General features: G+C 39.8%; 2 protein-coding genes across 16 annotated transcripts in view; both read right to left on the bottom strand.

Moving 5' to 3' along the window:
• Positions 1 to 199: 199 nt before the first annotated feature.
• Positions 200 to 7,066, bottom strand: poglut2 (protein O-glucosyltransferase 2). Its single transcript, XM_072397324.1, has 10 exons — positions 6,550 to 7,066; positions 4,685 to 4,890; positions 4,287 to 4,492; positions 3,212 to 3,289; positions 2,817 to 2,989; positions 1,746 to 1,983; positions 1,306 to 1,515; positions 1,104 to 1,193; positions 903 to 1,007; positions 200 to 350 (listed from the first exon to the last, which is right to left on the bottom strand). The coding sequence occupies exons 1-10, from the start codon at positions 6,741 to 6,743 to the stop codon at positions 333 to 335; spliced, it is 1,518 nt and encodes a 505-aa protein (XP_072253425.1). The 5' UTR covers positions 6,744 to 7,066; the 3' UTR covers positions 200 to 332.
• A 2,457-nt stretch (positions 7,067 to 9,523) lies between these two features.
• The window catches only part of stxbp5l (syntaxin binding protein 5L), a 123,079-nt gene continuing 120,028 nt past the window's right edge, over positions 9,524 to 12,574 (bottom strand). For 14 of the 15 annotated variants that reach the window (XM_072397309.1, XM_072397311.1, XM_072397315.1 and 11 more), the window contains 4 exons: positions 12,046 to 12,211; positions 11,532 to 11,643; positions 11,084 to 11,304; positions 9,524 to 10,307 (listed from right to left, as the gene is read on the bottom strand). In XM_072397309.1, the coding sequence (XP_072253410.1) occupies positions 10,266 to 10,307; positions 11,084 to 11,304; positions 11,532 to 11,643; positions 12,046 to 12,211 (541 nt within the window). In that variant the 3' untranslated portion in view covers positions 9,524 to 10,265. Of the gene's footprint in view, positions 10,308 to 11,083; positions 11,305 to 11,519; positions 11,644 to 12,045; positions 12,212 to 12,574 lie in introns of all 15 variants that reach the window. The other variant, XM_072397310.1, reaches the window with a different exon arrangement.

The following is a 12,574-nucleotide window of genomic DNA, read 5'->3' as shown; positions in this document are numbered from 1 at the left end:
GTGAAGCTAGGTGATGAGGTATTTTTCAAATGAAAATGGATTTAAACCAGAAAATGTAGCTTTTCGAACCCAGCCCCTACAGTAGAAAACGTAGAGAAAATATGTTCCATTAAGAAGCCACACTTTAAAACATACATTTAGATTCTGTACATGTGTAAATGCTTAGCTATGCATAACGGTAGAAAAACATACAGTCAAATTAGAAAAAGAAAAACATTTATTAAAAAGAGTAGATATTCTTTACATTGTGATACAGTCACTTCACACCTTCAACACTTATTTGGAAATATATCAGCTGCAGTACGAGGTATTACTCTTACTGTGGTGAAAGGTCAAAGTTCATCCTTTTCCTGAAAAGTAAAGAAAAATAATGATGTTACTTAACAGCTGCACCTCTTATGACGTGTTAGTTGGAAGAATGGGACAAAAAAACAACCCAAACGCTTCGTTGTTTGGCCTCTTCAACACCAGATCCCTTTTAAGTGTTGTGAGAGGAAATGGCAATGTTACAAGGTGGTTGAGTGGTGTGGTGCAGTGGCACATTCTGTACAGCAGAGGGAGCCACCCTCTGCAGCGTGGTAAGGGCTGTTCAGTATTACTACTGCTAATGAAAAGCATACACCCCAAAAATGTAGCTGCCAACAACAAGCTCAAGTTCTCTGTATCTCCGCATATATACTTGTGTTATAATTAGTAATAATTTCTCTTAAATACATTACATTCTCATAATCACCAAAGAATGTATCATTTTATCAAAGAACTTAATAACAAAATCTCTTAAGGATTTTAAAAAAATAGCACAAACCAATAAAATACTTTTTTTATATTGAAAACAGTCATTGACAGCACAGGTGTAAATAAAATGTGATGACTGAGTGAGGGAACCTCGAGCTATCTCTTACCTTCAGTCTGTGACAGGAACACGGGAACAGGTCATCAGCGGGCTGCTCTACAAGCTCCATGCCGTTCCGAACCTTTGGCTCCGTGACCTGGAGTTTGGCATATTCCTACAAGAAGGACAACAATAATATGGGAGACAGTAGTATCGTTGATGACTTTTTCAGTTTATTGGTTTATTACTACTGCAAACTTGGGTCAGATACCTTGAAGAGTTTGTAGTAGTAACAAAATATTGCGTCCCCCGTGAGGTGAATCCGGGCAAACTGCTGACCTGAAAGTGCAATTTTCTTTGCCTGCAAGATGGCAACAGTCAAAGCAGCGAGAGAATATTTACTGTTTAATGTTCAACAAATGTTAGTTATGGTTATGTCTAGATAATAGATTTACACAACAAATCATCATCACCTCTTCATCGTGGTCACGAGCCCACTGGATCTTTTCCAGCAGGTCTCCCAGGTCCGCTCTCACAGGGATGTAATGCTCCCACGGCCGCAGCTCGTTGTAGAAATGTTCGTAGTAACCAGAATCCTGCTTGAAGACCACACTGTCTCCTGCCAACAGGTAAGGTAGCCGGTACGCTGCTACTGTTCCATCAATGTTTATTTGGTACTTGTACTGGTGGTGGACAAAAAGCCGAAATGAAAACCGAATACTAACGGCTAGAAGAAACTAAAGCTCAAGGCTCTTTTTGTGTGATGAAGACTGGATGGTGTTACTAATGCCGGGAATACAAAGTGTTCGTTCTTGTGGGGTGTTGCAGTTCAAGTAATGAGACAATTAACATTTCTTGTTGCATATTATTCCTAAATAACATAAGAAAACCAGCCGCAGTGCAGCACTCTCACCTTGAAAAAGTCAAAAAAAGAAACGTGTTTGACCAGCGGCCCGTAGAGGCTCTCGTCGTGTTTGAAGAAGAAGAAGTTAGTAAAAGCTGCATCGATAAAGTCAGAGTGAGCCCTCGACAGCTTAACAAGCTCCAGACGCTCTTGACGACTGTCCCGTCCCCTCCAGAAAGCTGTGGCGTTCTTCTCCGGCCACGGCGGCCCCGTGTTGGCCTGAACAGACATCATATCCAGGCTTACTCTGCATGATAACAAGGCTGAAAGTCAACTTATCATCCGTCAAAGTGATGCACATCAAAAAACTCAAAAAGACACGTCCGCTATTATTGGAAAATGCTAAATATAATTGTTTCTAGCAAACATCACCTACACTATCAAATCTATTTTACCTATCAAGTGACAGCAAAATAACAACTCTTGTGACAACAGATTAACCCTTGTGGGATAGCTGCAGACCTGACAGCGTATTCTTTTGAAAACACTGCTCAGTGTGTGAAGGTGGTACATTCTTTTTTTAAGTAAACTATGTTTACTTGATGTTTTGTGAGCTTCAGTGTGTGCAGGTTAGCTGTGCGCAGGTCATTTTTGACACTGTTAATTCAAACATGTACTATCACATTTCGGTGCCTCCCTGTGTGAGAGCTGCGTGACCTTTTGTTCACACACTCATAAATTAAGAGGGAGGAAGAGGAGAGAAAGAGATGTAATTTCAGAGTAAGACTTGTATAAGGTGTACATGCATTACCTGCAAGTGTCTGTTTTAATGTAACAGTTTTAATAGCAGTTCTTTTTTTAATTAATGATCTGCCAGAAGAGAGAAAGACAAAGTGCTTATTTGGAATTTACTTTATTGTAGATGTTTTCATAAGAAAAACACTCTTCTTATCAAAAAGCTCTCCGTGGGCACCCAAAGTTCACCAGTCGTAAATGATTTAAAATGAGCATTATTTAAAATGAACACCTCGTCGGCTTTTCCTGAATGAGGCTGAGTTGTTCTGCGAACTCTCAGCGATGTTCAGCACATACGGTATAATGGTTCCCAAATCCTATTGTGCAGTGGATACTGAGCTTTACCTTCCCATGGTTTCAAGGACAGATTCAGTCAGGTCGTAAGTGGGCATGACGATATCTCTGGTATTGTTGGAGCCACACCAGGAAAAAATGGGATGAAGCTTCTCGGTGGGTTTCCTCTTCTCCAGTGGCCAGTCACCCAGATTGACAAAGAACTCCATGTCAGGGAGCTGCACCTGCACACACCGCAAACCCCCACAGAGAAGGTCATGGATTCTGCTCCTCTTTGAAAATGAAAAGACGAGTGCTGCCCATTAAAATCATAAGTAAAATAATGCTGCATACAGCGGTTGGCAAATTCAGACGAACAGCAAAAATATGGCAAGTTTAGTGAAAAAAAAAACTTGTGGACATTAAAACCCTTTCAGTGCCACAGGGGGAGTGAAATAAGAGCTTACCTTCCTTGAGAGTGACAGTAGGATGGCGTCCATAAAGATTCTAAAACCAACATGCTCTCCAAATGTTTTAACATAGACCTGAGGAGAGGGGACAGCATAGAAAAGCACACATAGAAGAAGAAGTAGTTACCCGTGATATATAGCTGCAGCTATACTGCAACATAGAGCCACTTTCTGAAATTCTAATGCATTTAACTATTTCATGGCTGTGCTGTTCTGATTTCTCCCACTTTCAGTCTCCCAGGTGATTCCTTGTTCACAGGTATAAAAGGTTTATTTCAGGTTGTCTTGCCATCTGTTGGGATTTCAATCAGAGACAGATGCATGCAGCAAAAATAAAGACCACGAAACTGTCATCAACACAAAAGACAAACAGCCTATGAATAACAAAGGCAGCTGATGACAGAACACACGTTTGTAACATGATCGCTGCTTCAGAGAGCACAGGTGTGCTAGTATCACAACCTCATCCTGAAATTTTGGCCTGTATCTGCTTCTGGAGCAGTCTGAGTTGTCTATATTTGAGAAGGAAGAGAACAAAGCAGAAATCTTATTGGCCCGACCTTTGTTCTGGAGCAAGATACTCAAAGCATTTATCTTCCACGGTCCCAGGTAATGCAAGCACTGTGTGAACAGGGCTGTAGACATATCGCTATTACAGCAACCTGGACTGATGTGGTATTTTGAGGAGAGCACAACCCTGAATACCTGATTGATAAATCACTTTGACAGGCATGTCACATAGCTTCAGTTTCTTCTGACTGGCTTCTCTTTTCTCATTACAACTTAGCCTTAGGGAATTTTACCTTTTATTGTTTACAGCAGTGAATAGTTGGGGAAGCAGCTTACTTTTTATTACACCTAAATCAATACTGCCTGCTTGCTTGCTTAAAAAAAACAAAAAAAAACCCACCTGAGCTCCAAATGAAACCCTAAGATTAGCAACTTTGTGCTGCATTTAAAGAATACTGTTATTTAATTACTTTCTGTAAGTTGAAATACATTAACCTTCCAAAGTATTGTTAGTCTTCTTGCTAATTTCTTCTATCTTCCATATGTCCGGCGTGTAAAGTACCTGGTTGTCTTTGATCGTGTAGTGGCAGAGGCTTTGCCGCTGCCCAAAGCGCTGTGGGATCTCCTGTGCAATGCGATCTGGGTCAACAGTCGCGTAAAGGGACATGTCCCTGTCTATCTGGGCAAAGGACTGAGGACAGTGCATGCGGGCCTCCCATAATGAACCACTCGGCTGTGGACAGTGACATCCCTCGTGATAGACGGGACCTGTGGAGAACAAACTCATTCTGAAACTTCTCTTTCTACATGTCCCATTACTCACATGATTCAGAAAACAACAGCAGGTGAAGAATCCTGTGTACAGGACGAGCAGAGGTGAAGTTAAAGACATGAAATGAGAAATGATTCAGCTCAGGTTCGGTGTGACACATTTCAAGGGCTATCTGAACTGTACCCTACCTTTGAGAATATACGGTGCCTTTGCAACGTGCTCGTTCTTGAGAAAAATGTGGATGTGAAGGTCCGTGTAGGTGGCGTACATTCTGTAGCGAACCAGGAACGACCCGTCCCGACGATCCAGGACCTGGACCCAGATCCTGGTGAACGGCTCCACCGGAGACGTGATCTTCACTTCAAAGGTCTTCTCACCAGGTGATGTCGTTAAACTGTGACAGGTTGGATTCAGAGAAAACACACTTCTGCTTAGACTGAAATAATAATACATTTTATTTATGGCGCCTTTCACGACACTCAAGGTCACCTTACAAACACAGTGCATTAGTTAAAAACAAGTACAAAAGAAAAAACAAGAACAAGATCAAGCAAACAGCAGAAGTGAGGATGGTATGGTCAGACAGAGAAGGCTGAGAAGGTGAAAGAAATGGGTTTTGAGCTGTGATCTAAAGGAGGAGAGAGAGGTAGTATCACGGATGGATTGTGGGAGAGAGTTCCGGGGACATCCAGAGATAATACAGCACTGTATGACTAAAATCAAATATGAGACATAATGATGGCAACTGGAGAGTTGGATTATTATTCATCCCACCAGGAAATGAGATGAAAATGGATTTCTTGGTCAGTAACTGGGGTATGATTTTCTTAACCCAGACGTCTGCATTTTAGATAATTTCCAAAAAGGCAGTTTACACAGTAAACACGCATCTTTATTTGCAGTCTTTAACATGCATTAGCCCTGAAACAGACGTGAGTGCAATAAATGACCATCATTCAGTGGAAGAACAATCCTCAGTCTGTAGAAACTCTTGGTTGCAGCCTTGTCTATGTCACGGCTCATTGTCATACCCGCTGTCTAACACACAATAAAATGGTGCTGCTGATGCAGTCTCACTACTTTCTAACACACTACTGGTGTGTTCTTATTATCTCTCCTCTGTTCCAGTAGAAAGGAATAATGTTGTTCTTTGCAGAAGGGATGAATGGAGCTGAGTAACTGAACCAAAGCATGTGTGAAAGCGATACCTCTGAGTAACGACATGGGTAACATGATACCTTCAATGGGTCCTGTTTGATCAAAGAGGTTATCTGAGGATATGTAACGTGTTTCTGCTTGGAGTCCAAAAATTTCATTTTTCTATTGATTCTAGCATTGTTATGCTGTTCCTCAGCTGCAGTTTTGAAAGCTACCAGTTAGTAACAGCATCCTGCCTCAGTACATTTAAAAGTTAAGCTTTCACCTCTTATTTGTGGCAATAATACATCAAACAACAATACAGTGCTTGTAAGGAGACGATATATTCAACCAAGAAATAACATGTGAACACTTCGGTCTGACTTTACAAAATTGTTGAAGGGCAGGGAAATCAAGTCAAATTTGATCTGTACGTCATTTTTTGTAAATAGTCTTAATTGATTTTCAAAATTGTTGCTATCTATTTGCTACTTGGATAGTTTTTTTTTTCTTTTTTAACTCTATTACACATCGTAGTAAATATCATGGTAGTAAACACACGTCATGAACACGACCAAACACAACAAGGTGTCCCATCAAACTTCGTGACCCTTTAAATTGTGTGATCTGATGATGGTCTGTTAGATTCAGTGAACATAGTTAAAAATGCTCACCAGATATTTTTCAGATGTGTTGATGTATGTTATACATACGCATTTACACAATAAATCCCTGAACACTGTATAAAAACAATTTTGTATGAGACATTTTTGTTGACGGCTATCAGTATGAGGTAAAGGGTCACGGGATTTTGTAGGGCTCAAAGGGTTGATCAAAATAAAAAAGTTACAAGTTGTACGAGGGGTACATAAATTGGGTAACAGATCAGGCGATCTATTAGTCCCAATTTACTTACTTCTTCCCTGAGCTGTCCACCGACTGTATGTAGAAAAACCGAGCTGGGAGGACAATGTTAGTCTCCAGCCCTGGTCCCCACACCAGCGTTTTAGAGGCACTGAGTACCGAGCCAGCTTGAGCCTCGGGCAGGTCATGACTAAACACCTCCAAAATGAAAGGCAGCAGAAAAAACGAAAACACTCGAAGAGACATGCTGCCTACTTTCCAGCGTCGACGCTACTTTCAAATTAGCTGTCACTATTTCCCTCGCAGACGTCCGCTGATGTCTCGACCTACAATGTTGGTTTGACAATGTCCACATCCCAAGAATATTAAAACAAGTCTGTTAGAAACGTTTTAACGTAGGGTTGTCCCGTTTCCATTGGGAATCACACGAGGCGGCAGGGGCACTGTCATTATTTCATATCTGTTTAACATAAGTGCATGCTTTGGCTGAGTTCACACGTTCTCATAACGAGCTAACTAGCCCGTTTGGAAATCTTTTCCTACAGCTCCGGTCAAACGTCAAGAATCTGTTCATTTAATGGCAGGGCGGGATCAGAGCGCCCAAAGTTGAGATCCGATTGGTTATCACGACACCCATTTGGCTAGCATTGGCGTAAAGACCGACGGACTCAGAAATAAAAATATGATTGGATGGAAACACGGAAGTTAAACTATTTTATAAACGCTCGTCACGAGGTTTTGTTGAGTTGACGTTATTGTGGATGTGGGTTACTTTTTGAAATTCCGCTGTGACTTTTCTTGTAATAGAATGATATATTATTGTAAGATGCTTATTTTTAAAATTGAGAATGTTACAAGATTAAAACTACCTCTATTATCTTACAAAGCTGTAAAACAGTTACATATTCATTCTCTACAAATATGAGCAAAATTGTCTGAGTCCTGAAAAGAAAAAGAAAGTGAATATAGCAGACAATGATCCCTTCAAATATTATTGCATTTTATGGCTGAAGGATACATGCGATCCGCATCCATCCTAGCAAAAATAACAATGCAGGTGACTAAGGGACCAATGAATCAGAACACTCTGATGTGTACATCAATCAATGTTTATTTCAGTTTGCTTTTGCATCAACATATTTTCAGACCTTGTCAAGTAAGTTCTATTACACTAGTATATATCAAGAAGAACAAAAAGTGGTAGAATCCAATTAAATAAGACAAACTTTGCTGCCATCATTGAGAAAACCAAATAAATGCTTATTTCAGCATACTACATTGTGAAGAACTACATAGTTTGAGTGATTTAGACAGAGCCAGAATACCAGATAGTACAGTACCAGCAGTAACGGGTACAACATATACAGAAAATATTTCAAGAATATCTTTTTTTTAATGTTTCACCTTTCACCCAGAGTTAGACTGTACAGTTAATATAAAAACCGAAAACATACAAACCAAAAACATACTAACAAAACACCCTGTCAGCAGAGGTCAGATTTTTTTTTACCATTTTTTTTATTTTGATTTTGTTTTCTTTTTTTTATGTGTTTTCTCTGTCACTGAAAGAACTGCACTGAACACAAGTCTCATTGACGGTACAGAGATAAGAGAGAGATGTATCATTTTTATTCTGACATGTTTAAGACTCGGCTTTGAAAGACATGATGTGTAATTCATGAAATCCTTGCAGCTCGGCTTTGGGATTCCAGGCGAACAAGGTCAAAGTACATGTGTTTGAAGGCCATTTAAGTCTAAGGAATGTCTCAGCAGCCTGACAGAGAGCAGGCAGAAATGTCTTATCTTTTAGGCTTTGAGTGAGTGAGAGTCGAGTGGTGCATATTGTATGTGGGAGTGACATCTACATGACCAAGGCGCGTTTCTTTATACTGTATGTGTTGATGCTCATGTGCATAAAGGTCTGACATGTGAGAGAAGAAGAAATCAGTGACCCTTTGTTTGATTTTTCTGATCAGTTCAAAATACAGACGAGTACACAATTACAAAATATCCTCCTCGCTTGATGCTGTTTGTCCGTGTCGTGTGGCAACCCACTGACATACAACACAATCACAATTTGATACACAACCATGTATCATGAAACATCAGTTGTTTTTAAAATACACAAGCCTTCAGTTAAAAGGCCATAACCATCAAATATAGGACTGCGACACAAGGATATCATAGTCAGAAAGAACAATATTGAAAAGAAAAAAAAAAGATTTTCCCTCAGTTGAAATCGTTGCAAATGTTTTACACGTGAACATATTTTCGGCACTGACTCAACATCTGAACATCACTAAAAAAATACTGTTACTTCTCCTGAACCATTCACCGACAGATAACTCACAAGGGAGTCAGCGGGGATGAAACTGATGCGATTTCATCCCCTCCTCATATTCACAGCACAAAGACAGTGATAATTATTATGAGTGCTGTCCGTCAGGTTTAACGCTCAAAATGCACAAACCACAGGAGTGAGAGGGGGAGACATGAAAGGGTGTCGTTCATTTTTGATTGCTTTCAGCAGAGAAAGAGTCCGATTTGACATCAGTGCACTCTTTCCCTCGTTCATACACAGACACATAACCTCATGGCTCACTAAACTTGGACATCTGACGAAGGCAGCGAAAGACATACAGAAAAAAAACACCTCTTCTTTTTGTTTAAATCATAAAGACAATTGACCTTTGATGAATGTCCTCTATGACCCACTCCAAGTGATCAACAGAACACCTGTGATGCCTACCAATTATTAGTTCATTTGTTAGTTTGCAGTAAACGGATTCATCCATCTTGGTATTTATGGCACGAAAATTGAATATAGGTTTGTACAACAGATAAAAACAGGCGCTCTTTGAATCTGTCTCACATCAATCTTTGTTTTCATAAATTTTTTTTTGGGGGGGGGGTGAGATATCCCTTATCATCACTCTGTGATTTCATAAATAGCAGCAGCTTAAAAGTGAAAACAGAGCAGTGTGACTAGACTATGCAGATTTAAGTGTTAATACTACTGGTTTATATTTGCACTGTGCAGCCCAGAGTAATTGAAGTAAGAACAAAGTTTTAGTATTATTCTAAATGTGTGTAGATAAGAGTTACTTATGTGCATTTATATTGTGTCAAGTAATATTTGCTGAGACTAAGAAAAAAAAAAAGATAAAATCAACCAAAAAAAAAAAAAAAGGGAAAGTAACAGGTTTTGGCTTAATAGCGATGCAGGTATACATTTCCCTTTTTACATATAGTTTTTTGCCAGTATCTCAAAAAATATAAAGTTTTTCATAGTTTCTGTTGTTGGCTTACATCATAAATAAAACTTTTTTAGCATGCTGCTTTTTAATATGGCAGTTGTATATTTTTAATACTCATCCATTGTTGTTTCATGCATTTCTTGTTGATTTCTTAACTTTTGAGTATCTACACAGTGCGGGTCCAGAAAACCCAACCACACAAGCACACACACATGCGCACACACACACACAAACACACGCACACCGACTTGTCAGATTCCAGTTCCACCTTCAGACCTTCAAATGCCGCCGACCTCTCTCAGTCCAAATCTCTGCCCGTCTAGACAAGGAACTAAGTCGTCCTCGCCATTCAGCAATGCAAAAGTGCCGCACACAAAGCCAGACCCCGGAAGCTGTAAAGACAAAGTCACTCTTGTGTCTCTTAGAACTGCTTTCATTTTTAAAGTGAAAGTCCTGTTGCGACATAAAGTTCCAAGCAGACCCTGGGCAGCCTCATCCGTCTGTCCTGCTGTTAGAACTGGTACCACTTCTTATCCTTGCACTTCAGCATCAGCTGCAAGAAAACAAAATTATTTAATGTTGATGGTAGGGAAATTAAAAGACAAAATAGCTTTATAGCCTACTTATAAAAGCAGAGAATGGCAGTGTATGCAATGATTTATTTCAATAATTCATCTTGTCTAAGAAATATGCCTGCTCTATGTTTATTAAGGAAAGGACAGTCAAATTAATGTAGTCACACATGATTTCAGCTTACAGGAATGTTGTCATGACTGTTGTTGGGAGCGATTCAGAATTGAAAAAATAATAAACCAAGGCACAAACACGTAGTTTTGTTTGCCACTTATGTTATCAGAGCAGACAATACCGTCTTGCAGATTGAAGAGGATGGCTGACCCCCTCCCACTTCTCGTCTTCAGCCATAAATTCTAAGCCGGCAACATGTACTGTATTAACCCAGTATCACAACAAATAAGACTTTATAATCTCAAACTGATGAAGTAATTAAATTGTGATCTCAAAATAACAGATTTTAAGAAAAAATTTGAGAACAGCTATTATTTTCTTCCGTACCTACAGGAAAAGATTACTCAGGTATACAACCACAATGCATGCATCATTTTTAATCATCATTTTTGTTTTTTACATTTTCCCTGCGGTATATTTCCTTCATAAGATGGCTACATTTTCACATAAAAGAAACAAATTACACAATAATTTCTGGTACAAAAGCAGTTCTAAATCACAAATATTTTTAAACTACCAATCATTCAAGTAGGAATTGCCAATCTATACCTTTTAGGTACAAATTGTGGATTTTTTTTTCACCTCATGAGCATGTTTGGAGAAGGTTTCTGCACTGGTCATCATAAGTGCGGTTCGGTCCTCCAGTTCCCCCAGCCTTTGGCCTCTCTCATCCAGAGCAATGCGGGCCCGAGCAAGCTCACCCACCACTCCGCCTGCAGCCACTTTCATGCCTTCCATCCCTCCCTGACCAGGGATGTGCTGCGCCAGGCTCCGAGACGCCTTCCCAGCTGCTGCTTCACCAACTAGCAAACACATTTGATGAGGTAATAGAGAAAGAAGACGCTAGAGATATAAAATGAAATCATTTTGGAAGAATTTCACAATAATCTCTTTCTTACTATAGTAGCAACTTTTGAAGGCTCAATCAGTGTATTTTTTGTGGTTTAACATTACATCATGTGGCATCTTTTAGGTGTAGGCCATAGTAAAATTAAACACTTTTGACTGAAAACAACACAAAAAGACGCACAAAGCTCTTCTCTGTCAAACGTTTGAGCATTTCCTCCGAAGAAGCCCTTTAAAAATCCTCTGTTCTGGGCTTCTGGTGTTTCTATTGGAGTAAACAGCTCTCCCAGCATTTCCTGGAATGGATGAAAATAAAAGAAAATTATTTGTAAGAAGAACATTTCTAATTTCTTAAGAGATGCAATGCCAAAACCGATTACATGCTGCTTGTTACTGAGGTAAAGTTATGACACCACTGGTGCCTGTAGATGGCACTATGGCAGCAGCATATTGCTGGACCCAGAGTCATTTGTTATGTGCAGTGATGGCTGCTAAGAATAACCATCCATAAATAAGCCAGTGTCTACATGCACACATGCACTGTAAAGCCACATTCAACCCAGCAGAGTTGGTTTCCACGTTTGACATCTGACTTCGGTGCCTCCTGTCAGCATCACTCAGAGTAGTAATAACAGGCCTTGCTTATTTACTGCACCAACACTCCTCTAAACTCCGAGAGCTAGAATTGCAGTGCTCACCTGCAGGTTGTCACACATCTCCTGACTGTATGTAATTCTCTGAATCTCTGTGGGGGAGCTGAGATATAGTGCCTGGCCCCCATTGGTGAAACAAAAGGTCCTTGCAATGCGCATGTCTGTCAGAGGCAGGTAATTGACATCCATCAACGGCCTTAAACTGGGCAAACTGTTGACAGAATGACAACAGTGAAAGATATGTCAGGCACCAGGGATGCTGGGATAATATCAATCATAGCCTGCAAGTAAACAATTATGCATAAGACCAGAAAATCGGTGCCACAATTACATTCCAGCTGAGAAGAGTTATCTTTATGTGCAGACAATCTCAACGCTGAAAACATTAATCCAGATATGTATCTGATAAACAAAAGCTGGTTAGTTTAATAGTGCAGCATTTATGCTGAATAATTACACATTATTCATGCTGGTGTTTACATGTGAGTAGTAAACACTATCTAACACCACAAAACAGATCGGCTAACTCTATCTATAAATGCTAGAATCTCAATTATCTTAAAATTAATACTGC

Source organism: Leuresthes tenuis, unplaced genomic scaffold (genome assembly GCF_036924035.1).
Source record: "Leuresthes tenuis unplaced genomic scaffold, fLeuTen1.0.hap1 SCAF_12, whole genome shotgun sequence".
Classification (NCBI taxonomy): domain Eukaryota; kingdom Metazoa; phylum Chordata; class Actinopteri; order Atheriniformes; family Atherinopsidae; genus Leuresthes; species Leuresthes tenuis.
The sequence above is the reverse complement of the archived record's forward strand: the minus strand, read 5'-3'. Positions and strand labels throughout refer to the sequence as shown.